This window comes from Diorhabda sublineata, chromosome 10, assembly GCF_026230105.1.
Source record: "Diorhabda sublineata isolate icDioSubl1.1 chromosome 10, icDioSubl1.1, whole genome shotgun sequence".
Taxonomy (NCBI): Eukaryota; Metazoa; Arthropoda; class Insecta; order Coleoptera; family Chrysomelidae; genus Diorhabda; species Diorhabda sublineata.
In genome coordinates, this window is record NC_079483.1 from 8,708,223 (window position 1) to 8,735,032 (window position 26,810).

Here is a 26,810-nt window from a genome sequence, read left to right on the forward strand (position 1 = left end):
ACCAGTCTTACATTCCACTTACATATCATGATTATACAGACGGAATTATAGTATACTTTTATAGAATCAATATTTGATAAAAATTAAAGGAAATTTATGAAAAAATAAATCCTACATGCAAACCTTCATTTTATAAATATTTCATTCCTATATAGAAGAAATCTGATAGTTATGCAACCAATCTCACAATATTCAATGATAAAAATAATCAAAAATTGTACAAACGGAATCATAATATAGTTGTTATCAAAAATATTTCTCACAAATTTTATATCTAGAGGTAGGAAAAAACAGATTTTTGATTCAAAGATATTCCATTTAATCAGACAAATTCTAGAAATATTCGCGTTATGCAACCAGTATTACAATATATAACTACGTATTCAATATACTTAACTAGCAAAAAAAAAATTTAACGTTTTAATTAGACACATCGTAGTTTAATAGATTAAAAAGTTGATTATTACATTGAAAAAATATTACTGAATCAACAATATTAAACAATTTTTTATTATTAGTAAACATACAGAATGTCGAAACGAACAATAATTTGTAAATTGATGATTTACGATCAATTGTTGTTTATATTGTATTGGGACAATCTGTATTATTATTTAAAACCTAAAAAGAAAACAAAACAAATCTATATTTAGCGCAAATTACGGTATATTTGGACTGAATATTCTGAGTCATAACCTGTTCTTTGGCTTCTTCTTTTTAGCTTTTTTTTTTTTAATTTGCAATGGTTCTTTGACTTCAACAAACGGTTCGAACTTGAGATTCGCTTCAAATGCAATTGTTATCATTCAATGGGTAATTTAGTTCATTTGTTGTTATTATTATTGTTAGTTTATGGCGAATTTACCATGAGTATTACAGGTAAGTAAGCAAATACTTTTGTAAATCTAATTATAATAATAAAACAGTGAAATTGTTGATATATATTTATACAGGGTATCTAAAAAATTTCCGTTTTCCATATCGTGGTAATAGAGTTTGTAATATTTAATATTAGACTATAATTGTAGACTTTTTCGTTGAAAATGTTGTTAAAACAATAATTTGAAATTTACTTTTTGATTTTACCGATTGAGGAGCATTATCGTGAGGAATGTTTATAGTGAATGTTAAGGTCAACGAACTTTTGAAAGCGTGGCTTACAACCATGTGTTTGATAGATCGAATTTCATTAAGGACGTGCATAAAAAATGAAATTTTTATCGAAAATAAAGTAGATTTTCAATATTTCAAGTTTTATATAAAAAAAATTCATATAAATTTTTTTAAAACGTGCACTTTATTTAAAAAATAAATTTTAGATGTAAATTATTTTAATAACAGATGAAGATGTAGGAAAATTTGAGTGAGAATCATTTAAAAATCTAAAAAAACAAAATATGGGTACAGTTTTTTATTTTCTACTTTTCCAAACTTATATTCCAAAAACAAAAATTTCTAACTTAAAAATTTGGTTGATTTACAGAGAAATCTGAAGATAATCAGCAGATGGCGCTTGATATAGACCAAAATGACACTAATATACCAGATGTCGATAATGCAACTAACCTCAATGGTACTGTAGCTCCATCTGGTAACATTCGATTGAATAAAACATTTATTGTGAGTACCAATACGTCGAACAAACCGGACAGGATTCACATAGTTCTAATATCTGAGAATAATGAGCCAATCGATGAATTCATCGCAAATTCTTTTTTGAATTTGAAGTTGGGCAATGATATACCTCATGGTAATTTATATAAATCTTATCGTCCATGGTACGCTGGTTTGGGAACGACTCGTCCTCCGAGGATTAAACCAGGAAAACCTTGGCCAGCTAGACCAGAAGATTACGCCAATTTTAGTGTTGCAACTAATGGAAATGTGAAGGTTGAAGATAGATACGAAGAAAGTTCAACAGAGTCTGTAGAAACTGCGCAAACTTCAAGTGATGATCCGAATTCAATAATACCAACACCAAAATCTGATAGGCCTTCTTTTGCTGGTTTGGGAACGACTCGTCCTCCAAGGATAAAACCAGGAAAACCTTGGCCAGCTAGACCAGAAGATTATGCCAATTTTAGTGTAACAACTAATGGAAATGTGAAGGTTGAAGATAGATACGAAGAAAGTTCAACAGAGTCTGTAGAAACTGCGCAAACTTCAAGTGATAATCTGGATTCAATAATACCAACACCAAAATCTGATAGGCCTTCTTTTGCTGGTTTGGGAACGACTCGTCCTCCAAGGATAAAACCAGGAAAACCTTGGCCAGCTAGACCAGAAGATTACGCCAATTTTAGTGTTACAACTAATGGAAATGTGAAGGTTGAAGATAGATACGAAGAAAGTTCAACAGAGGCTGTAGAAACTGCGCAAACTTCAAGTGATGATCCGAATTCAATAATACCAACACCAAAATCTGATAGGCCTTCTTTTGCTGGTTTGGGAACGACTCGTCCTCCAAGGATAAAACCAGGAAAACCTTGGCCAGCTAGACCAGAAGATTACGCCAATTTTAGTGTTACAACTAATGGAAATGTGAAGGTTGAAGATAGATACGAAGAAAGTTCAACAGAGGCTGTAGAAACTGCGCAAACTTCAAGTGATGATCCGAATTCAATAATACCAACACCAAAATCTGATAGGCCTTCTTTTGCTGGTTTGGGAACGACTCGTCCTCCGAGGATTAAACCAGGAAAACCTTGGCCAGCTAGACCAGAAGATTACGCCAATTTTAGTGTTGCAACTAATGGAAATGTGAAGGTTGAAGATATATACGAAGAAAGTTTAACAGAGTCTGTAGAAACTGCGCAAACTTCAAGTGATAATCCGAATTCAATAATACCAACACCAAAATCTGATAGGCCTTCTTTTGCTGGTTTGGGAACGACTCGTCCTCCGAGGATTAAACCAGGAAAACCTTGGCCAGCTAGACCAGAAGATTATGCCAATTTTAGTGTAACAACTAATGGAAATGTGAAGGTTGAAGATAGATACGAAGAAAGTTATTCAGGGGCTGTAGAATCTATTAAAAAAGAATATTTTGAAGATAAAACTGATGAAACTACCACAAAGATTCTACGAAATTCAAATTTCAATGCAGTGATTCATAAGGAATTTAAAAATGATAATAAATAATCTAAACTCTATCATTGTATTCAATAAATACCATTCCAAAAGTTTATAAAATAATCTATCGTTTATTTTATAAAATATGTTAGTTCAATTCAACGAGACTTCCAGTAAATATTTTCCTATAGGTAGATAGTTAATTATAAAATAAACCTTCAGATCATATCTGACATCAATCAAAGGATATTTACCCACTTTATAACAATTATACCACCGATTGTATAATAAAAATTGTTATTGACTTTATGTGATGAGTTTGTAGATATTTTAAAACTTTATCTTCTTTGACTCACACTATAAATATATCAAATTTAACGGTTAGTTTCTTCTTCGTCGAGTTCTAGATATTTTTCGATGGGCACTTGACAAAAAATTAATATAAATCAAAATGACACTCGTCATTCTCTTTTCTTTTTATTATTCGACATTAAGTAAGCATTTTTATCATTATGATAAAAATATTTTTTACGAAAGCAAACGCACTTAAAATAAAAATTATATATTAGAAACAAAATTTTCAAAAATTGTGAGAATAAATACGAAATTTTGCCTTACGTAAATAATTACTTTAAAATGAAATAACACTTAACAATATTGATAGCAACAAAACAAAATATTTTGCAAAATAAGCTTCCTTAATACTGAATGCTGAGGATACGTTGGTCGGAGTGGTCGGAATGGTAGTTGTAGGTAACTTGTTTGTCGTGGTGGTTGTCCGAATGGTAGTTGTAGGTAAGGAATCATCTGTTGTGTTTGTTGAAGTATTAGTTGTAGCGCTAGTTATTGATTCATCTGTTGTATCTGTTGAACTGTTAGTTGTAGCGGTAGTTGTTGATTCATCTGTTGAACTATTAGTTGTAGCGCTAGTTGTTGACCCATTTATTGTATCTGTTGCACTATCAGTTGTAGCGCTAGTTGTATCTGTTGCACTATCAGTTGTAGCGCTAGTTGTTGACCCATTTGTTGTATCTGTTGAACTGTTAGTTGTAGCGCTAGTTGTTGTATTTGTTGCACTATAAGTTGTAGCGCTAGTTGTTGATTCATCTGTTGTATCTGTTGAACTATTAGTTGTTGATTTATCTGTTGAACTATCAGTTGTAGCGCTAGTTGTTGATTCATCTGTTGAACTATCAGTTGTAGCGCTAGTTGTTGAATTATTTGTTGTTTCTGTTGAACTATTAGTTGTAGCGCTAGTTGTTGTTTCTGTTGAACTATTAGTTGTAGCGCTAGTTGTTGATTCATCTGTTGAACTATCAGTTGTAGCGCTAGTTATTGAATCATTTGTTGTATCTGTTGAACTGTTAGTTGTAGCGCTAGTTGTTGATTCATCTGTTGAACTATCAGTTGTAGCGCTAGTTATTGAATCATTTGTTGTATCTGTTGAACTGTTAGTTGTAGCGCTAGTTGTTGATTCATCTGTTGAACTATCAGTTGTAGCGCTAGTTATTGATTCATCTGTTGTATCTGTTGAACTGTTAGTTGTAGCGCTAGTTGTTGATTCATCTGTTGAACTATCAGTTGTAGCGCTAGTTATTGAATCATTTGTTGTATCTGTTGAACTGTTAGTTGTAGCGCTAGTTGTTGATTCATCTGTTGAACTATCAGTTGTAGCGCTAGTTATTGAATCATTTGTTGTATCTGTTGAACTGTTAGTTGTAGCGCTAGTTGTTGATTCATCTGTTGAACTATCAGTTGTAGCGCTAGTTATTGAATCATTTGTTGTATCTGTTGAACTATCAGTTGTAGCGCTAGTTATTGAATCATTTGTTGTATCTGTTGAACTGTTAGTTGTAGTGCTAGTTATTGAATCATTTGTTGTATCTGTTGAACTGTTAGTTGTAGCGCTAGTTGTTGAATCATCTGTTGAACTATCAGTTGTAGCGCTAGTTATTGATTCATCTGTTGTATCTGTTGAACTGTTAGTTGTAGCGCTAGTTGTTGATTCATCTGTTGAACTATCAGTTGTAGCGCTAGTTATTGAATCATTTGTTGTATCTGTTGAACTGTTAGTTGTAGCGCTAGTTGTTGATTCATCTGTTGAACTATCAGTTGTAGCGCTAGTTATTGAATCATTTGTTGTATCTGTTGAACTGTTAGTTGTAGCGCTAGTTGTTGATTCATCTGTTGAACTATCAGTTGTAGCGCTAGTTATTGAATCATTTGTTGTATCTGTTGAACTGTTAGTTGTAGCGCTAGTTGTTGATTCATCTGTTGAACTATCAGTTGTAGCGCTAGTTATTGAATCATTTGTTGTATCTGTTGAACTATCAGTTGTAGCGCTAGTTATTGAATCATTTGTTGTATCTGTTGAACTGTTAGTTGTAGCGCTAGTTGTTGATTCATCTGTTGAACTATCAGTTGTAGCGCTAGTTATTGAATCATTTGTTGTATCTGTTGAACTGTTAGTTGTAGTGCTAGTTATTGAATCATTTGTTGTATCTGTTGAACTGTTAGTTGTAGCGCTAGTTGTTGAATCATCTGTTGAACTATCAGTTGTAGCGCTAGTTATTGATTCATCTGTTGTATCTGTTGAACTGTTAGTTGTAGCGCTAGTTGTTGATTCATCTGTTGAACTATCAGTTGTAGCGCTAGTTATTGATTCATCTGTTGTATCTGTTGAACTGTTAGTTGTAGCGCTAGTTGTTGATTCATCTGTTGAACTATCAGTTGTAGCGCTAGTTATTGAATCATTTGTTGTATCTGTTGAACTGTTAGTTGTAGCGCTAGTTGTTGATTCATCTGTTGAACTATCAGTTGTAGCGCTAGTTATTGAATCATTTGTTGTATCTGTTGCACTATAAGTTGTAGCGCTAGTTGTTGAATCATCTGTTGAACTATCAGTTGTAGCGCTAGTTATTGATTCATCTGTTGTATCTGTTGAACTGTTAGTTGTAGCGCTAGTTGTTGATTCATCTGTTGAACTATCAGTTGTAGCGCTAGTTATTGAATCATTTGTTGTATCTGTTGAACTGTTAGTTGTAGCGCTAGTTGTTGATTCATCTGTTGAACTATCAGTTGTAGCGCTAGTTATTGAATCATTTGTTGTATCTGTTGCACTATAAGTTGTAGCGCTAGTTGTTGAATCATCTGTTGAACTATCAGTTGTAGCGCTAGTTATTGATTCATCTGTTGTATCTGTTGAACTGTTAGTTGTAGCGCTAGTTGTTGATTCATCTGTTGAACTATCAGTTGTAGCGCTAGTTATTGAATCATTTGTTGTATCTGTTGAACTGTTAGTTGTAGCGCTAGTTGTTGATTCATCTGTTGAACTATCAGTTGTAGCGCTAGTTATTGAATCATTTGTTGTATCTGTTGAACTGTTAGTTGTAGCGCTAGTTGTTGAATCATCTATTGTGGTAGCTGATTCAGATGTTGTATTTGAGTTTTCCAAGGTTATCGTCACAGGATCTGAAATTAAAATATCGATTAAAAGGCAAGACAATAAACAAATCTTTTTTTTTTGCTCTACTAAAATTAATTCTTCTGTCTAAAGCAATGGTATCCTCAGTTTTTACTGAAGGTCAATCGAATATGGGAAAAACAATCATATTTTCCTTCCTCATTCCATTTACCTACCAAAAGGGAACGTAAATCTAAACAATAACAACGCTTTGTTCTTTAATTCGTGACACTAACAACAATATATTTATTTATTTAAATATATTTATATGAATCTTTTGGAAATATAGATTAAAATAGACGCAGTCATATTTTTTATGTATCATATTCGTAAATTTTATTGGATTTCTTTAGAAAAAAAATATATGAAATCATCAATTTTATTACAGAAAATCATATACGAGGTGAATCATTGGATGTTCTACAGAATTTTGATACTAAAATCTGAACGTTTGTCGATGTAGTTTTCATTAGAGCTTAGAAAAATATAAAGACGTTCAAAGAATACAAAAGAGATTGTCCTAGTGATAAAATTACTAAAAGAAAAGTGAATGAAATAGATAAAAAGTTCAAAATTGATTTTCTTTTAGATCTTTGGCCGAAGCTCGCAGGACTAAGACCAAAACCAGCTAAAGGCTTGCAAGACTTAGACCGATACCAACTAAAAGTTTGCAGGAATAAGACCGATACCAGCTAAAGGTTTGCAAGACTAAAACCAAGACCAGCTGTGGGCCTACAACACCAAGAACAGCTGTGGGTCTGCAACACCAAAACTAGCTAAAAGCTCGCAAGACTAAGACCGACACCAGCTAAAGGCTTGCAAGACTAAGACCAATACCAGCTAAGGGCTTGCATGACTAAGACCGGCAAAAAGCTTGGTAGACTAAGACCAAGACCAGCAAAAGGCTTGTAAGCCCAAAAACAAGACCAAGTTTTGCAAAACGATTGTTGACGTAATCTCGAATTGTTTTGTAGAAGAAATTTTCATGGAAATCAATTAGAAAATAACATCAAATCACACCTACGCTAGCCGGAATTTCATGCCTCTTTTGTTGTTGATAAACAGGCTGTTTAAAAACTAGCAAATAGAAAAACAAAATGGTGACGATACACTGTTAAAATTTAACGCAATGTTAATGCTAAATTGTTGATGAAAACGACTATAGCTATTAAATAACGAGACTGATGATATAAAACATATTATTTCGATATTTTATATATTTATTTATCATAACCTTCAATATTTATCCCTACATCGCTCCATGTGAATCTTCTATTGTTGGAAACAGTGCAGGAAGTCTTTTTCTGTCAATTCCTTCAGAACGAGCGCTGCTTTTTCTTTCACGGCTCCAACGGAGTCGAACTGTGTTTTGTTTTAATGCGGATTTGATATTAGGAATGAGGTAGAAGTCGCACGGTGCCAGATCCGGGGAATAAGTTGGGTGGTCTATCGCTGGGATGTTGTAATCGAAATCTCTTAACGGACAGTGCGAAATCACACAAATACTAATTCAGATCAAACGTGAAAGGAAACCCGAACGTGAATCGTTTTCAACAGCTTCTCGGTCATTTTAAACAAATAGTCTCTATACAAACGAAGACCACGGCTACACTGATTTGTCTACAGACATGGTAGACATCGCATTCGAAAGAGTAGGCTTCAGGTTAAACAGCTGACAATCGTTAATCTTCAGCGACATTTTTCTGTAGCAGCGTTAGTTTCGTTATTTTATAGCCACACCTCGTATATAGCAAGGGGTTTTACAATATAATTCTCAACCCTTTTAGAGATATTTAGTTGGAAATCGTGGAAATGGTGGAATATCTGAGATTTCGTTGAAAAATTTCGAGGCAATCATTCCCGAAAAATTTTTTTGGTGAAAAAACGTTCAAGTCTCTCTCAAGTTTCGTAAATATTTGCTTTAATAAAAACACCCCTTATTTGAAGGATATAGTTTGTATTTACAATTCTATAGATCGATTTGACGTCTAAAAATTATTTTTTTTTACTTACTTCCATACGTACACAACACACAAACACAAATCGAAACTAATATCAACCGGTTCATAGTTTTTTCTTTAATTTCAACAATTGCATTTATTTTTAATCAGCGAACGAGGTTTATGTAGGGTATTTTATAGGGTTTATCATCTTATCAATATTATCATTTTACTATTACGGTTAATATTATATTTACGGTGTTAATCAATGAGTCACAATCATAAATTACTACCTTGGTGAAGTACCTATCGCAATTTTTCAACGTAATCTCATTTTAGCTCCATATACTTTTCCCAACGATTATCAATAAGTTCGATACTATTTTATTAAGTCCGGGAACACAAAATAATCCGAGAGGGATAAATCTGGCGAATAAGGTGTTTGATGTAGTAATTTAAACTTTAATTCATCAATTTCGACCAATGTAATAACTGATGATGGAAATTACCCCAAAAAAACCTACAGCATTGTCTTCTTTAGGGCCAGTTCTATCATTTCAGTCCATTGTTTTGATTGCTGATGGACCCACTGTTCATCCATGATTATGAAACAGCGCTAAAACTGGACTTTATTTCTGTGAAACACTCGATGGAATCACCATCAGCAAACACTGATTTCTTACTACGTCTGCTAGATCGCGTACTTTCAGTCGACGACCAATTAGTGCCGTTTTGTGGATTTTCTTCAACATTTCTTGAGTCGTCACCTCATTTGGTCGACCTCTGCCAAAACCCTGGAGCTGCTACTCCTCATATTCTCCTCAGCAAAAGGAAAGCTAGAAAACATTTAATAGAACTAACATCAACGATTATTTCGCAATCAAAATAATATGGAAAAACTCAGACTCAAAAATCGGCTTTTGTGCCAGAAAAAAATCGATGCTGTACATGAACTGACATTGTAAGATCGTCAGTCATATTTGGGCATTAGTTCCAATCGGATACATTCAATTTGACTGTCGAGATTTGCTCAAAAAAGGTCGAGTCGATTGGTGCAAAGAAATCTTCTCCCTCCTTTGTTGCTAGCTTCGTCTAGTTTTCGAAATATCTTTGAATGTTTCTTCTACTAGACCTGGACTGTATGCAGTTTGTACCCAAAAAAATAATTTCGAAATTCCACCCTATTTTAATAAAATACCGATAAAATTACTAAGCCAGATATCAATAAAATAATAGAAGCATCACCTTAGGCTCGGTGATGCTTCATCGATTTTCAAATGGTTCTATTGATTGAAAAACGGCATCAATTTGATAATATATTTGTTGGAATGATTCTCGGGACTGTACTTCATAAAAATAAACCGAACTAATATGTTTTCGCAATATTCATCATTGATATAACGAACAAACAAATAGGTGCATTCAATTTCTAAGATAAGCAAATTATTTCAAAAGATAATTTGTTTGTCCTATATTATATAAGTATTTAATGCTCAGTAGAAACGCGAAGGACAAAAAATATTTTCTATAACATCTCCCCTTTTGTAAATTTCATCTCATTCACGAGGCGGACCGTTTAAAAGCAAATTTGTACCTTCAGGAAGAGACGATGTTTAATTGGGACAAAGATCAAATGAAACATCATTTCTGACTGTATAAAAGTTCCAATAGGATGGATAGAGGCGACTATTTAGTCCAATGAGCTCCTTTCTTTTTTATCCATAGTAATCGAAGAGGTATCAACGGATCTGATCTTCAGTATTTGGATAAATAGTTTCTCTCATGATCGTTGAAGAATAATTTAAAAATATATAAAAATTTGACCTTGAAACATAAGATGAAACCTCCCAGTATCTTCCTTACGACCTAGCCTAACCAAACGACGAAGAGGACCTGTCGAAATGACAGCTGCGAATGTACGTACAGTTTCTGATGACAACATAGCTTCCAACATATTTTTGGGCATGTGAAAAGTATCTTCAAGGTATTCCCTAAAACATCCATGTTTGGAAATCATTTGGGTCAGATAGTAATTAACCAAGGCTCCGATTAATCCAGATTAACCGCGGGACAAGCTGTTGAATCCATTTTCCTTTGATCGAGGTGTTTTGCCAACAATCGATGTTCTATCAAGCTCGGTCTAATTGATCTTCTCTGCCAATAGAATGATCTTCTTTCTTAAGATAACACTCCGATGGGGAGCATTCCTGAAATAGCACATACCGCGACCCCCAGCACTGTGAAAAATGCGCTGGTAACTCTACAACACGTCGGCCCAAATGGTAATGTAAAGTTTTGTTTCTATGTTTGGACCTCCAAGGTTCAGATTAGGTGGAGTTAAGATGTTTCTTCAGAAGCTTTTACACCTACGGACTCTGTTTGCTGCTTGAAGTGGTCCAGCTAACGCTACAAGACACGCGTCCTTCGACAAAATCAGTTTCAGTACATAAGAGAGGCCCTAGCATTGAACCTTGTAGTACCCTTCCAGTGATTTAGTATGTGACCGTGATTATTTATGAGACGCCCTCTATATTATCGTGTCTATTATAAACGATGAAGTGGTTGACCTAAATAAAATGTTTTATGTCGAAATAAATGTTGACAATATAAAACTGGACGTTATTTTTTTTTTTTTTTGTAAACTTTTTCGGTTATTTGTTTACGTCGTTTCTGAGAAATCGTAAACGTTGAATTATGAAATAAAACTACCTTCGTTTTTCGTTGTCTGAGAACGAAATAGACGAACCTCAGTTATCGTTTAGATATACGAGGGGATGATTAATATTTCGAGGATTGTCTTTACGTAACATTTAATGTAACGCCGGTAATTTTTTGTTTTTGTCGCCACACTATAGTGAAATTATACTGGGGAATAACTTTTTAACATCATAGCTTTGAAAATTTCTTAGAAAATTCTAGAATTTCGATCTATTTGAAGCTGGTAGATCTATAATGCGGATCTATTTAAGTTTTCTACTTGATTTTTAATATTTCCTCAATTCATCGGCCCTGAGGATGACTTCCTGTTTTCTCCTACTTATTTTTCACGTATTTTCTACTTATTTTTTACATATTTCAACTTCTGGTTATTAAATATCCGGAAGCAAACGCAATTTTAGTTATTGTCAGTCTTTAACACCAATAATAGTGCATTAGGCTTGATTTTGGATTATTTTGGAAGCTTGGAGCTAACGTTTGAACATTCATTCTCAGCTTCAAACGAAGAAGTTTTCAGGTATTATTAGTTCTTGCCTGTCTTTTCGTCTACATTATAATCTTTGGAAATTGGAAATCCACGATGCGATTACCAACAACAGAGATTGTTTTTCTCTATTTTGGACCTCCTAAGTTCGATATAAGATTTTGCACGAAATTTGCCTGCTTTTTGTTGAAATTCATTCGGTCATCAAGCTCCATTCCCAATTATTGGAATGACTGCCCCATCGTCTCCACTTTTTTCCAACTGGTAATCAGTACAGCCTCTATTTTAAACTTTAATTAAGCCATTTCGTCCGGGATTGATACGAGGTTGCCCTCCAGAGACTTGGTATTCCTTGAGGACATTCTCTATGACTTATTTGAGGATCCTGAAATATTTTTTGTCTTATTGTTTCACTTTACTTTGTAATTTTGTAAAATGTAGTCAAAAAGATTGTTTATCCTCTTTGTGTGCAGGATTCTAGTACTTTTACCGAATCTGCTAATAGACTTGTTGATGATTAATCTTGAAACCACGATTACCGCATGATTTATTGTCCAAAAAATAATAATTTGACCTTCAATATGCCCTGAAAACCCTACTCAAGCTATCTACCTCATGATTATAGAAAAATATTTAGAATTATGTATTTACGTTACTTATTTTTTGTGTAATGTTGTTTATCTATACTTTTAAATGATTCACTGATTAAATTCTAATGCGGATTTGGACAAATTGTAATCTTTTACTTGTTTGATTTGTATATATAACGAATTTTTTCCATAACCCCGGTAAACGTATCTACATCTAGTTTTATTATTTTGTATTGAGGTTAAACGCCGTCTTAAGAGACGCCGTGGCGTCGTTTTGGCGTCCATCTATGACGACGTTGATACGAGATATAAAATCCACTCGATAGACGACGCGACGCGCATACCATGAAACTTAATCAAATCGGCAAAATAAATAATTTTATCCACTCAAATTAATTCATATATTGATTATTCGATTGTTTTTATATACTTGAAAGTATATTTAAACAAACAACATGAGTTATAATAACTATAACTCACTATAATCAATTGGGAAACATTATTTATTTGTGGGGATACGTTGGGGAACAGTCAAACGAAATAGAATGCGGTATATCGCAAATTAACTCAAAATTTGAATTGGACTATCTTGAAAAAGTAAAAATTATAAAACGATGATTATTATGAGAACTTATTTCGACGTTTCAGCGAAGAAAACAAGCAAAAACGGTTAAAAATAAAATGTTGTTTAACAAACTTAGAAATCCGTAATTGCAAATGCCAAAATTAATTTATTGAAGTTTGAATTGCTATTTTATCCACCCTATACGCCAGATTTAGCTCTCTCGGATTATTTTCTGTTCCTAGATTTATTATAAAAAGAGTATCGAACTCATTATCATTAAACATCGCTGGGAAAGTATATGGAACTGAATAAAACTTTAATTATAATGAAGTAGATGTTCGAAATGCTCGCCGCGAGCCTCTTGGCAACATTTGGTATAGAAATGTCTACTCAACATCTCAGACGTAACTCTGTACCATCTCTTCTTCTTATGTTCACAATGCAATCCTTTAAAATCAAGGATTTCCATCCAACTGATACTTTCATATTAATAAATGTTTATCATACAAATTTTGTTACTGCAAACGGTATTTTTTGGTATTTATCCATTGCAACCATGTAAAAACAGCCCATGGGATCTGTTTTCAGTAAAATGTACTGATTGGTTTGTCTTATTGATCGATTAATTGATCGATTCCATTCGATTTCTACTGGAGCAAAAACATTTCAGAAAAAATCTTCGCATCGTTCACTTAGACGATCCTCAAACAAAAACTGCGCATGCGCAAATTTGATTCACAACTTAATTGAGGAATGCTGACATTTGGGGACGATTTTTATTGGGTATTATATGAATCAATTTTAAAACCAATCGTATAAAAAAAGTGATTTGTAAATAATTTTTTTTTTTTAAATTGAATCGTTTACAATTCCCCGCCAATGATTGTCTCCCTACGGTGTCATCGACCACGAATGCGTAGCGGAATCCTTTCAACATTCCGGGGCTTCTATTCGCCCAAGCTTCGGCGCCAGATATCCTTGGCGTCCTTTTTAATGTCCAGACGCGTCCGAACTTATTTCGCGCATTTTGTTTACAAACTTTTCGGATTACACACACGCCGTCAAAATTCCCGTGAAATTTTTTTAAAATCTTTTTTCGTAGTGGGTTGTAAAATGTGGCCTTTAGTTCACGGATGCGTGGTCCTTTTCTTCGCAGTCAGGATCAATTCAGGTAAAATAACTGTATGCGTAAATGGCATTCGTTTAATTATATATTCCAATATAACATAAAAGTAGGGCATTAAACGCCATTCAATAAGTCGTGTCACTAAAAAAAATCACATTTTTTTCTTCAAGAGTAATAAAATCCTTCCAACGCTTCTCTAACTTCTCGATAACGTCCTTTTAGAAGGATTTGTCTTTTACCTCAAACTGGGCTTCAGATTCAGCAATTACTTCTTTATTTTTTGAACAGTAGTCACTAGAGACCAGATCTGGACTATACGGTGGATTAGGAAGCAATTCGAATTGTAATTCCTTCGATTTAACCATCGTTCCCATCGAGATGTGAATAGGTGCATTGTCTTGGTTTTTTCTTCGACACATGAGGCCGTTTCACTTTGATTTTTGATTTAAAACGATCCAACAACTCTATGTAGTATTCGCTATTCCATTTTGGAGATAATCGATCAATAATAATCAACGCATCCCAAAATACTGAAGCCATAACCTTCCCAGTTGACTGTTGTGCCTTCGGACCCGGTTCACCAACTGCAGTCCACTCAGGTGATATTGGTTTTTATTCCCGAGTGAACTGATTGATCCATTGTCACATATCGATGCAAAAAATCTGATTTGTGGCTAAACGCGGCTCTGAATCTTCAATACGTTGTTGGTTTTGATCAACTTTGACTAAACTGTGCACCTACTTTGAAAAAAGCTTTCTCATAGTCAAATTTTCATACATAATTATGAACCTATCGCCTTTTGATAGCGTCATGCCTTTAACTGCATCAAGCATTTTTAATTTACGATTAGATATAATCAATTTAAGGAGTTTTTTGATTTTTTCTGGAGTAACCACCTTAATTGGACGACCAGAGCCTTCACCATCATCTTTTCGATGGTACAGAGTCCGGGTAACACTTTTGAAACCATTGCTGAGCTAGTACAGTATTTTTTTTAATTCCATCAAGAAGAAATGATAAATTAACATTCGAAATCGTTTTGAAAATCACAAAATTAGCTTCACTTAAATGGCTGTCGTTTTTTTCTGGCTTATCGAAGTGTCATGAACTATTACACATAGTACACTTTAATTGTTGGAGCCAGATGGTTCCAGTAGGCTTCCCTGCGGTACACCTGAGGTTATAGGATGCAGCGTTTGGTCTAAGAATTGTACTGACTTACTAGAGAAAGAAAATAGTTACGTGGGAGGTTTTCTCTGATCTTTTATAGTAAACCGTTATGCTAGACCTTGTCAGAGGTCTGCGCTATGTCTAGCAGAACAGTGAACGTGCAGCGTACTTGTTCTAAGGTATTGAGTTGTGATCTGAAGCCAAACAATCAGGTTAGTTGCTTAGTTGGTTCAAGTTTATCCGTATCGTATCCTGTAGATTTTCTTTTAGGCTTGTCTTTAGATTTTGGTGAATTTTTGAATGAATAACTGTCGTTTCCAGGAACTGCTTCAGAGCGCAAGCATCGGCACCAACGCGTTGTGGTTACCGGGATTTTTGAAATGTTTTACAAAGCTCAATTGTTAAGTCCAGTTTCTCTTAGTAAATACACGTTTTTTTTCCTCTATTTCCTACCTACGTAGATGAAACTAGAACTGATAAATTTTTATTTTTGAAACTATCATCGACAGCTAAAGTTCTTTCGTTAACAGATGTACTATAACTTGAGCACCCTTAGACGTTTTTTAGCCGCGTCTCATTGATGGAATTGGTCTGTTTTCAGTTCATTCCGTGAAATGTTATAGTTGTTTGGCGGAATATAATTACGAGGATTGCGCTAAACCGAAATTGGATCAGATATCACTCGTCAAATGCGACATGACGGCGTTAAAGCAAACCAGAGATTACGCCAGACACATCGATCAATCGTACCACAAACTCTTCGAAGTGGATAGTATAGAAAGCGAACCTGGTAGAATAGGAATGGCCTGTTTGAAGATGATGACCAAAGGTTAGTATTTATCTCCTCAAATTTTTCTCCTATCCCCGCAGACCGATCATATCTGCGTGATCCTTGGAGTCGTTCAAGATCCTGCTCATTTTTTAGTGGCGTTTTGCATCAAAGTATGAGTTCTGGTATAATTTGTGACCTGACTTTTCAAAGTTTAAGATCTGTATTTAGAAATGTCTTGAAGAATGTGCGTACCGAGAAAATTCTACGGATATTTCAAATATTTTCTTGAAAACAAAGGTTAAAACAAAGAAAAATCGAACGCGGTTTTATCTACATAAAACTAAATTCAACAAAGTTTCTGGAATGATTATTTCGAAGTCCAAATGTCGCCGGTTTCGATTTGCCCTACATTCCTTTCTGTATCTATTCACTAATCTTGTGACATTTTACGACAGCTATAAAAGAATGTTTGAGGACATTTTATAATGCAAATGAAGGTAAATGTATGGATAGGAAATACGAAATATATCAACTGGCAATGTCCTTTTAAACAAATTTATCTAATTAACTGTTTTTGCTGCATTGCCGTATTTAACTCATCTTCAATTAATTAACACGTTGACTGCCGGGTGTATAACCTTTCGGTTACCTAAATTTGGATATTTCTACAATAGTTTGTGGAATGGCCATGGCGGGCGCTGTTATCTAAGGAGGGACGGGGGTAGGGTAGGGATGAAAAGTTTGACACAAAGCATCGGTCAATACGGTTATACAGTGTCACCCGTGCTCCAATTAAGGCATTTATTATAATTCATTTGAAGTTGATTATTTTATTTTTCCATCCCTCGATCACAACGCCAACCTGGCGGCTACAGAGCGAGTATCCGTGTAATGAATCACTGGCTTAATCTTATTTGTTTCAATCGATAATCTTATTTATTTTAGTAGATAAAACAGATATCGCTTTACTAATATTCTTATTTGTTTTAGTCGGTAGTGAAGATTCCTTCCTGCAGGTTTTCATTAAACTCACTAATCTTATTTATTTTGGCCGGTAATACAGATACCGTTTTACATTTGCTTTAATCGGTAATACAGATTACTTCCTACGATATTTCTTTAACTTCACTGAAATTCTGAATTGTTCTAGTCGTTAGTAAAGATTTCTTCCGGGTTGTTAATGATCTCGCTGATCTTATTTATTTTAGTCGGTAATACAGATATCGATTTACTAATACACTCATTAGTTTTAGTCGGCAATACAGATTACTTTCTACAGGTTTCCTCAACTTCACTGAAATTCTCATTTGTTCTAGTCGTTAGTAAAGATTATTTCCTGGTTTTTAATGATTTCACTAATCTATTTATTTTAGTCGGTAAAACAGATACCGTTTTACATTTGCTTTAATCGGTAATACAGATTACTTCCTACGATATTTCTTTAACTTCGCTGAAATTCTCATTTGTTTTAGTCGTTAGTAAAGATTCCTTCCTGGTTTTCAATGATTTCACTAATCTTATTTATTTTAGTCGGTAATACAGATACCGTTTTACATTTGCTTTTGTCTTCTGAATTGTTCTAACCGTTAGTAAAGATTCCTTTCTGGTTTTTAATGATATCACTGATCTATTTATATTAGCCGGTAATACAGATACCGTTTTACATTTGCTTTAGTCGGTAATACAGATTACTTCCTACGAGATTTCTTTAACTTCACTGAAATTCTTATTTGTTCTAGTCGTTAGTAAAGATTCCTTCCGGGTTGTTACTGATCTCGCTGATTTTATTTATTTTAGTCGGTAATACAATACAGATATCGATTTACTAATACACTCATTAGTTTTAGTGGGCAATACAGATTACGTTTTACAGGTTTCTTCAACTTCACTGAAATTCTCATTTGTTCTAGTCGTTAGTAAAGATTCCTTCCGGGTTGTTACTGATCTTATTTATTTTAGTCGGTAATACAGATATCGATTTACTAATACACTCATTAGTTTTAGTCGGCAATACAGATTACTTTCTACAGGTTTCTTCAACTTCACTGAAATTCTCATTTGTTCTAGCCGTTAGTAAAGATTCCTTCCTGGTTTTTAATGACATCACTGATCTATTTATTTTAGTCGGTAATACAATACAGATATCGATTTACTAATACACTCATTAGTTTTAGTGGGCAATACAGATTACGTTTTACAGGTTTCTTCAACTTCACTGAAATTCTCATTTGTTCTAGTCGTTAGTAAAGATTCCTTCCGGGTTGTTACTGATCTTATTTATTTTAGTCGGTAATACAGATATCGATTTACTAATACACTCATTAGTTTTAGTCGGCAATACAGATTACTTTCTACAGGTTTCTTCAACTTCACTGAAATTCTCATTTGTTCTAGCCGTTAGTAAAGATTCCTTCCTGGTTTTTAATGACATCACTGATCTATTTATTTTAGTCGGTAATACAGATACCGTTTCACATTAGCTAATTCTCATTTGTTCTAGCCGTTAGTAAAAGATAGATTCCTTCCTGGTTTTTAATGACATCACTGATCTATTTATTTTAGTCGGTAATACAGATACCGTTTCACATTAGCTAATTCTCATTTGTTCTAGCCGTTAGTAAAAGATTCCTTTCTGGTTTTTAATGAAACCACTGATCTATTTATTTTAGTCGGTAATACAGATACTGTTTTACATTTGCTTTAATCGGTAATACAGATTACTTCCTACGATATTTCTTTAACTTCGCTGAAATTCTCATTTGTTTTAGTCGTTAGTAAAGATTCCTTCCTGGTTTTCAATGATTTCACTAATCTTATTTATTTTAGTCGGTAATACAGATACTGTTTTACATTTGCTTTAATCGGTAATACAGATTACTTCCTACGATATTTCTTTAACTTCGCTGAAATTCTCATTTGTTTTAGTCGTTAGTAAAGATTCCTTCCTGGTTTTCAATGATTTCACTAATCTTATTTATTTTAGTCGGTAAAACAGATACCGTTTTACATTTGCTTTAGTCGGTAATACAGATTACTTCCTACGAGATTTCTTTAACTTCACTGAAATTCTTATTTGTTCTAGTCGTTAGTAAAGATTCCTTCCTGGTTGTTACTGATCTCGCTGATTTTATTTATTTTAGTCGGTAATACAGATATCGTTTTACTAATATACTCATTTGTTTTAGTCGGTAATAAAGATTACTTCTTGCGCGGTTGCCAATTGGCTGAGCAAGGAAATTTGGACATATGCAACAAGATTCAAGAACACAACAGTGGCTTTGTTAAAACAGTTTACTGTTCTAAATGTTCATCGGAAGGTTGTAATTCTTCAACTAGATACGGAACGAATTTAATTTCAGTATTGTATAGTGTGTTTATTACAACGCTAACATACAAAATAATCGATTTTCACATATAATGGATGAAAAATATGTAATGTGGTTCGATTTTCTCTTTAATCATGAAAAAAAGGGATAGTATTAAGTTGTTATAGTTTATAAGCGCAATGTTGCCAGACGTAAAAATAGCGCAGGTAAAAAGGTTAATTTAATTATTGATTTTCGAAAACGAATCGGCGCAGTGCCCGTGGAATTGAAATAACTAAAGTGGAATATTTTTTTTAGATAAATGAAAATATTTCGTTTCCTCGAAAAAATATTTAACATCACCTTGTATAATCAGGTTTTTATCGGTTATATAAAACGATGTAATATTCGATCGAGGTAAAATACTACCTGGGGGTGGTTTATAACTGCCGGAAACGTTCTCTTTTCTTGTACCGTGTAGGTCTTCACCACTTTCTGTAGGGAAGGGGAGGAGGGTGAGTTTTTAAAAATCAAAAACAGTTTATCTCGATTTCTGGCAAAACTACTAATCCTATGGAGAAAAGTCACGGGGCAAAGTTGTGGGTATTAAAAAGGTCTACAACTTTTGTATTCACACTTTTTTCATATAACCTCAAAATTTTAATGAAAAATTGACATAACCAAGTTTTTGGCTTTTTATTTTTATCTTTTATAAGAAACATTTCTTTTTACTAGATTTGTTGAAAACTCACCTCCTTATATCCAAAATACACTATAATTTATTTAAAATGTTAATTTTTTAATTTAATTTTGACTTAATATCGAAAAGCACCCTAATTTTTAATCGAAAATCCGCCCGTCAAAATATCAGCTTTTCTTAAAAATTCGGTTTTTTCTTCATTAAAATCCCTGATGGTGTGAAGAAATATCATCACCATTGTGAGTTTTCTCAGAAAAGGCAAAAAAACTCGCATCCGAAATTTTTTTCAACCATCTGTGCAATGTTTAGTTATTTATTAAAATTTCATACTGAAATTACTCGAAAAACGTGAAATTCCATGTTACATTGATAAACATAAGTAATTAGAAATCGAGACAAACCATTTTTTACCCTTAAAAACCCACTTCCGACCTCAGATTCTCCATAAATAAATTTTCGTTTCATTTTTATTCATTTCCTAATAGATTTCATCCCCCAATTATTTTTTTTCTCGCTCTTTATCATTTCCAAAGGCTTCTTTCCTGGTCTAAATTGCAAAAACTTTTTTCTAAAAATTACTAGGTCCGCGCTAATGAACCAAATGAACTTATGAATCCAGTTATTTCGATACAACATCAGAATTAGTCGCTTCATAAGTCCATTTGGTTCATTAGCGTGGACCTAGTAACTTTTCGATGTTTTTTTGTATTGTATCAGCTAATTAACTTAATTATGTTGTGTATACCAAATTTATTCCCCAATTACTTCACGTACGCTACGAATACAGAATACTAATGTTTATAATATTGTTGTAAAGAGAAAATCTTAGCTACAAATCATTAATTACGTGTTGCTTTAAAATTTTGAAGGGAATTTCTAGTTTTTTTTTTATTTGTCGTTCAAATTATATGAAAAACAAGAATAATTTAGGGAAAACGTGATTCTTGTTCAAGTTCATCATCTATTTCTTCATTACGTCCACTATCTGATCTCAAAATTATTATCTTTTTATTATTATTATTTTTTTTTGGTTATAAGTCGTCGTCTTTTATGGTGACTGAGACTAAGTTCCGACCAAAGCTTTGTTTGGCCTACAATATTCTTTCTCATTATTTCTATGATTAGATCGTTCAACGTTTTGTACAAACATGAAAAATTATTGAAATGTTCAAAGTTGAAGTCACAGAATTTATTAATTGTGAAGTTTCTGGTGATTATTACCAATTTTTTTCAACTTTACGGCTTGAATATTCAGCACGAGCGATTTGAGTTGAACTACCCATCGAAATCGGGCGATTCGACCCCGTTGTTCTTATGGGGTTTTCTTAAATTGTAGGCCGCAAATTCCATCGAGCTTTAAATCTAACAACTATCAGTTACATCCAAATATTCATAGAAAATTGGACGTGCAAGTGATTCGAATAATTAAAAATATAAAATGCTTCATGGTAGTAATTACAAAATGAAAATTTCGTAATCTTGGATCCACCAGAACCTACCAGAGGCTTAATACCAGTTTAAACAGAGAAATTTATTTAATGGACACACTGTATACGATTTTTCGTATATTTGTTTGAAAAAATAACAGAAGTTAAATTAAAAAAAAAATAGAAATTCGCTGTCGAAAATCTTCGAGTTGTATTATGCCTTAGAAAATAAATAGGAAGGCCTTAAATGTACCATATTTATACTGTGAAATTAGATTAGTATTGAAATTATAAAAAAAGTGTCCAATTATGTCGTATTTTAGTGAATGTTATTGTTTATAAATATTTATTATAAGCGATAAAAAAAAGACCAATTATTAAAACAAAAATCAAATTTTTGCGTCCTTTATTTATAACATATTTTTAATCTACTAAAACATCTACAGTAAATAATTCTTATAATAATTTTTATTCAAATTGACATAAAATATATAAAAATAATCCAATAAAAAATAGAAATTCCGATGGATATATTCGTGTACTTGAATTACAGCCGTCCGAAAAACAAGTACAAGTAATTTTTTCAATAAAATCACTTTCGTCTTTACTGCAAGTATCTTTAGTTATATTTTTCGTATTGATCCAACCGCAACTCCTGAAAATCCTAACGGAATCTTTTTGGTCCTTTACCCCAAGAACTGAAACAATTTAAATTAATTTTTTGTCACTCGATTAACTGTTAATCATGTCACATTTCAATATACAAAAAAGATTCCTACAATTTCACGCTAGTATCAAACGACAAATAAAAGATTCCTACATGTAAAACCAGCGCTCTCTGTCAACTAATGTCGGTATCACAGTTTTTTTACCGAACACCAAAACAAGATTTCTATAATTTTAATTCTATCAAACGATAAAAAAAGATTCCTGCTTATTTTACTAGCGCACTCTATCAATTATTAGATGTATCATTATTCTTTTAACGAACACATAAAAAAGATTCCTGTATGTGATATTAGCGCGCTCTATTGACTACATTGATTACGTACTATGGAGCCACCGATTGAAGATCCCTACTGAGATAAAAATATTGGATGGTTTGTTTATGTGTAGAAGGATTTCAACTTGACCGATATTTACCTGGGCTTTTCACGATTAGTCGATATTTATTGATAAAGAGAAATAGAGAAAAGTCGATAGGCTCACGATATGATATGTAAAAACGTACCAGTCGTAGCATATTTTCTACAAAAAAAACTTTCATCGGCAGTTTCGTTTTTCTTACACGGTCGATAAAATATACTTTCAGTATTATTTACAGTAAGATCCGAACATTCTGGATTTTCGGCGGAATTACACTGGAAACAATGTATCGAAGTACCTGGAAATATAATACACTAAGAAAAATGTTCTGTTTTCGATTCATATGTAATTCTCACCAAGCGTTACGAAACATAATACTATTAATATTGTAGATGTATATACTAAAGATTTTTCCATGTTTTTTCTAAAAATAATTAAAAGGTGGTAATTATGAAAGGAATAAGTCTAAAATAGAAAGTTTTTTAGGTACAAGCTCGTCGAAAAAATCGATTATAATCTTGTTTGCGTTAAATAAATTCAGTATTCAATAATACTCACTTTTATTTAATACTTAAATCGAATATCTTGAGTATAAAACTAATGAAAATATTTACGAACTCATCATAACAACGATTCTACTACTAAAACTCTTTAAGAGAGTTGAGAGTTATCATTACGATAATACCATAGGTCAATATCACAAACTTTGACCCATTTTTATCTCTTGTAAATAATATGATTTAATTATCAGATTTTTTGCCATAAAATATAACAGAAAAACCAAATTTGTGGCCTGTCACATCAAATATCGTAATTATGTGCTAAAAAAATATTTTTCGACTTGTGAGGTTAAAAATAAAAAGAATTTTTGATTATATTCTACTGTTCTCTCGAAAGTATTTTTATAGAGTATACGTTTTAAATTATTTTTGTATGTAAATACATTCCCCGACGAAGAAATAATTATTATAACATAAATATTCTTTTACTTCGTTAAGTGTAAAATGTGTTGCATAACATTAATAAAAACCAAGGAGACGCTACGCATCAAGGTTGGTAGAGAATAGGCTGTCCATTAACTAATGCGAACTACGCGTGACGTCATCTGTTTAAAGCTGACAAACGAGAACATAGATATGTCGTTTTATTTGGCCGTTTTTGAAGGTAAATATAAAACCAGATATATTTACAATTATAAAGAAAAGCATTACAAATTTAATTATAAAAAGATATTTTTGTTTATATTATATTTTATACTGTAATCCTATAGTTTATTAAAAGTTCATACGTGTTTTTTATTAGAAATTTTCTATATTATTTCCAAATACCTATTTAGTTTTTCAAATATTAATTTATATTCAATTATTATAGTATCAATATTTTACCGAAGTAACTAATTTGGCATATAAGGCATTAACTCTATTGCTATCCTATGCTAATTAATAAATTTAAAAACACAGTCAACTAAAAGAGCCCCTATTCTTCGGATCGTTTTCAATAAATGACGTAACGGCCTCCCCTAATGACTACGTTATAGGGCAACCTATTCTCTACCAACCTTGGCTACGCCTGTCATAAAAGTGGTACAGATATCGCCATCTTTATTAACTTGACATTTGTGTTGTTTATAATTATGTGAATTGTGTGTTTTTTTTTAATTTTATATTATCATTGTCGTTTTCTAATGTTAATAATAGAACAATAATGTTTTCTTGTGATTTATAAGAAGAAACTATCAGTTAGTAAAAGTTATCGACGTGAATTAAAGTGTACTATGGTAACCATTTCGGTGAAGAATATTTTGACCGAACCTACCTGACTCGATTGAGAAAAGATGCTATTACAAAAGAAGTTATTGAGGTATATCTTTGTTTTTTTAACCACGACCTAATATATAAGCATAAAAGCATAATAATTATTTTGTTCCAGTATATACGATCTCATAACAATAATGATGATAATATTTCTGCTCAATTAATTCAATTTTACTTACAGTGTTTGTCAAAAGAGGTGAAATTAGTTAAAAAATGTAACACTATAAAACTACAATAGGAATTAATGTAATAGGGACACCAAGAAAACAAGATTTTAAAAAAAGATCTCATACAATGGGTTTTTTGTTTCCCATAATATAGTGTAGTAAATATAATTTTCTATTTTCTTGATAAAGACATATTATAGTTATTTATTTATTTCAATGATATGCAATACCAAGGAAAATTTTGTCTACTTGTGTATAGATTGAAGAAAAAAATAACAATATGGGTATAATAACAGAAAAGTTATGTTTTTGAATTATATTAAAATTTTTATTAGTAATAAACTTTAATTTAATCTCTCTAACTCTAATTTAAATAGCTTGGCTCTGTATAGAACGCCTTGAACGGCAATCTAAGATAACAGCTGATCTACGTCAAAATGGTATCAATTGTCTGCTCTCTATTGGAAATTCTTATTACTTACGAATTTTATTATGTTGTTCGAGAGAATTACAACATTAAAACTTGGAGAAAAAATTTATTTTTGATAATAAATCGAACTAAAAAGTGGAAAACGAATATAGTTTGAAAAAACTAAAAAATAATATTAGTAGCCATATGATCTCCTCCCTGACGAAGTATGTTAAGTTCCTAATCACCCTGTATAAAGTATGATTTGGATTTCCGTTATGTTTTCATTTGCGGAAAGGAAATTGAGCTATAATACTAGTAGTGACGTCTACACGGTTCCAGCGAGAACTAACAAAAACGTTTGAACATAAGCGTGTGCTTGCTCCCTCTATGTATTTCATTCTCAGTCATTTACTTACTGTACATTCCGTTGATAGCGCCACGTAATCGAGAATCTGTCATATGTCAAATATCCCGCCATTAATTAACCGGTATTCTATTGTTATTGTCGGAATCATTTGTATAAACAGACGTTGTGCTGTTTAGTGATTGTGTTAAAAAAATGGTAAGTTTATAAATAAATTGTTTTGTTATTGCAACGCAATCCCAGTACGTTATTATGGATTTTAGTAAATGGTAAAAAAGCCCTAAAACGTTATGTTTTTATCGAGTTTCACATATAAACTGTATTATAAAGCAACATTGATAAACAAAACTTGAATGTGTATTGCTGGTAGTAAATATCTTTGTAGGATTTTGTAGACGTTAGTCTATCAAGGTTAACAAACAGTCAAGGTCGTTTTAAATATGAAAAAAAGTACTCGAAAAGAATGTAAATAGGTTTTATTTTTATTTAGAAAAAAAAATTCGTAATCCGAAAGTGTACTTACTTCCTATATATGCAAATCAGTTAGTTGCCAGTAACACCGAATCGTGAATTAACCGTTTTCATGGTTATACACTAATAGAATAAAAATGCACTTAAAACACAAGTTGATTTTAAATGCAGCATATGCTAGGTATGCAATAATTGATCTAAAATTATATATATATATATATATATATCGCTATCTTCAGAGAATCCGTCTATATAAACCGATAGCAACTAAGAAATCATTACATCATCTGTACTTTTTCAAGGTCTCAAGGCTTCTCGGCGCGACACACTAAGTATTATATTTAGTGTAGTTAGTAAGTTTTATTACTCTCTCGTATATAAAAAAATTACTATAGATCACTATTAAAGAAAGTTTGGTAGATGTCTTGTATATTTTGAACCATTGAGGGATTGGTAAAGATAGTTTTTATCGACTAATTAGAGCAGTGGTGTCAAACTCAATATTGCAGGTGGGCCAGATTGAAAATAAAAAAAAATCAACTAAATTTTTATAACATTTTATTTATTAAATTATATAAGTAAGTAATATATGGTTGTTAAAAATCATACCAAAGTTTTCTAAAAACCATTATTATTCTTTTCTGTGACACATTGCGATCGCGGACCTTATTGATACGGCCCGGGGGCCGAAAACGGACCGCGGGCCTTATATTTGACATGACCGAATCAGAGTAAATAATTTGTGGGGGTGAGAGGTATATTTGAAAAGCTGTAGGTTGCTGTATAATTCGCAAATATACGGCTATTTAGATTAATAAATTATAAATAAAAAAATAAATTGTTAATTTTTTTAAATTAAAATTCTTGAAGAAATTATATTGAAATATTCTTTTCAGTTGAGGGGTAGTTTTTAAGAGATGGAAATACGCTAAATAATCATTTACAAATCAAGTAGTACAAAAAATATCAATTTAACATAAGTAATATTTTTTAATATTTTTAATTCTATAAATAAGATCATAAACGTTTTCTTTCAACTTTTTTCCAATAAGGGATGATTTTTGAGGGTGAAAAATTTGTGTTTGCATACAATACTAATAATAGAAATTAAGTAAAATCATTTTTTTAAATCTTATCATAAGAGGGGTTGGTTTTTAAGGGTT

At 32.4% G+C, this 26,810-nt stretch overlaps 5 protein-coding genes across 8 annotated transcripts in view; 3 read left to right on the top strand and 2 right to left on the bottom strand.

Annotated features, from left to right (window-relative positions):
* The first annotated feature begins 677 nt into the window (after positions 1-677).
* Positions 678-3,150, top strand: LOC130449436 (uncharacterized). Its single transcript, XM_056787246.1, has 2 exons — positions 678-879; positions 1,484-3,150. Exons 1-2 carry the CDS (start codon positions 810-812, stop codon positions 3,139-3,141), a joined length of 1,728 nt encoding a protein of 575 aa, XP_056643224.1. The 5' UTR covers positions 678-809; the 3' UTR covers positions 3,142-3,150.
* A 385-nt stretch (positions 3,151-3,535) lies between these two features.
* Positions 3,536-8,712, bottom strand: LOC130449435 (mucin-2-like). 2 transcript variants are annotated; one of them, XM_056787245.1, is made up of 3 exons: positions 8,549-8,712; positions 5,671-6,543; positions 3,536-5,130 (listed from the first exon to the last, which is right to left on the bottom strand). In XM_056787245.1, exons 1-3 carry the CDS (start codon positions 8,601-8,603, stop codon positions 3,704-3,706), a joined length of 2,355 nt encoding a protein of 784 aa, XP_056643223.1. In that variant the 5' UTR covers positions 8,604-8,712; the 3' UTR covers positions 3,536-3,703. The 2 variants fall into 2 exon arrangements, with proteins under 2 accessions (XP_056643223.1, XP_056643222.1); XM_056787244.1 differs by having other exon boundaries at positions 3,536-6,543; positions 8,549-8,638.
* Positions 8,713-13,793: 5,081 nt separating this feature from the next.
* LOC130449439 (uncharacterized) lies at positions 13,794-21,727 on the top strand. Its single transcript, XM_056787253.1, has 3 exons — positions 13,794-14,003; positions 15,731-15,958; positions 19,087-21,727. Exons 1-3 carry the CDS (start codon positions 13,826-13,828, stop codon positions 19,317-19,319), a joined length of 639 nt encoding a protein of 212 aa, XP_056643231.1. The 5' UTR covers positions 13,794-13,825; the 3' UTR covers positions 19,320-21,727.
* On the bottom strand, positions 21,713-25,828 carry LOC130449440 (uncharacterized). 2 transcript variants are annotated; one of them, XM_056787254.1, is made up of 4 exons: positions 22,978-23,074; positions 22,776-22,843; positions 22,565-22,717; positions 21,713-22,031 (listed from the first exon to the last, which is right to left on the bottom strand). In XM_056787254.1, the coding sequence occupies exons 2-4, from the start codon at positions 22,834-22,836 to the stop codon at positions 21,802-21,804; spliced, it is 444 nt and encodes a 147-aa protein (XP_056643232.1). In that variant the 5' UTR covers positions 22,837-22,843; positions 22,978-23,074; the 3' UTR covers positions 21,713-21,801. The 2 variants fall into 2 exon arrangements, with proteins under 2 accessions (XP_056643232.1, XP_056643233.1); XM_056787255.1 differs by lacking the exon at positions 22,978-23,074 and adding an exon at positions 25,700-25,828 and having other exon boundaries at positions 21,719-22,031.
* The window catches only part of LOC130449437 (sialin-like), a 34,599-nt gene continuing 31,864 nt past the window's right edge, over positions 24,076-26,810 (top strand). Inside the window, exon 1 of one of the 2 annotated variants that reach the window (XM_056787249.1) lies at positions 24,076-24,279. The gene's annotated coding sequence lies outside the window, so the exon portion shown is untranslated. Of the gene's footprint in view, positions 24,280-25,290; positions 25,375-26,810 lie in introns of those variants that run through there. The other variant, XM_056787250.1, reaches the window with a different exon arrangement.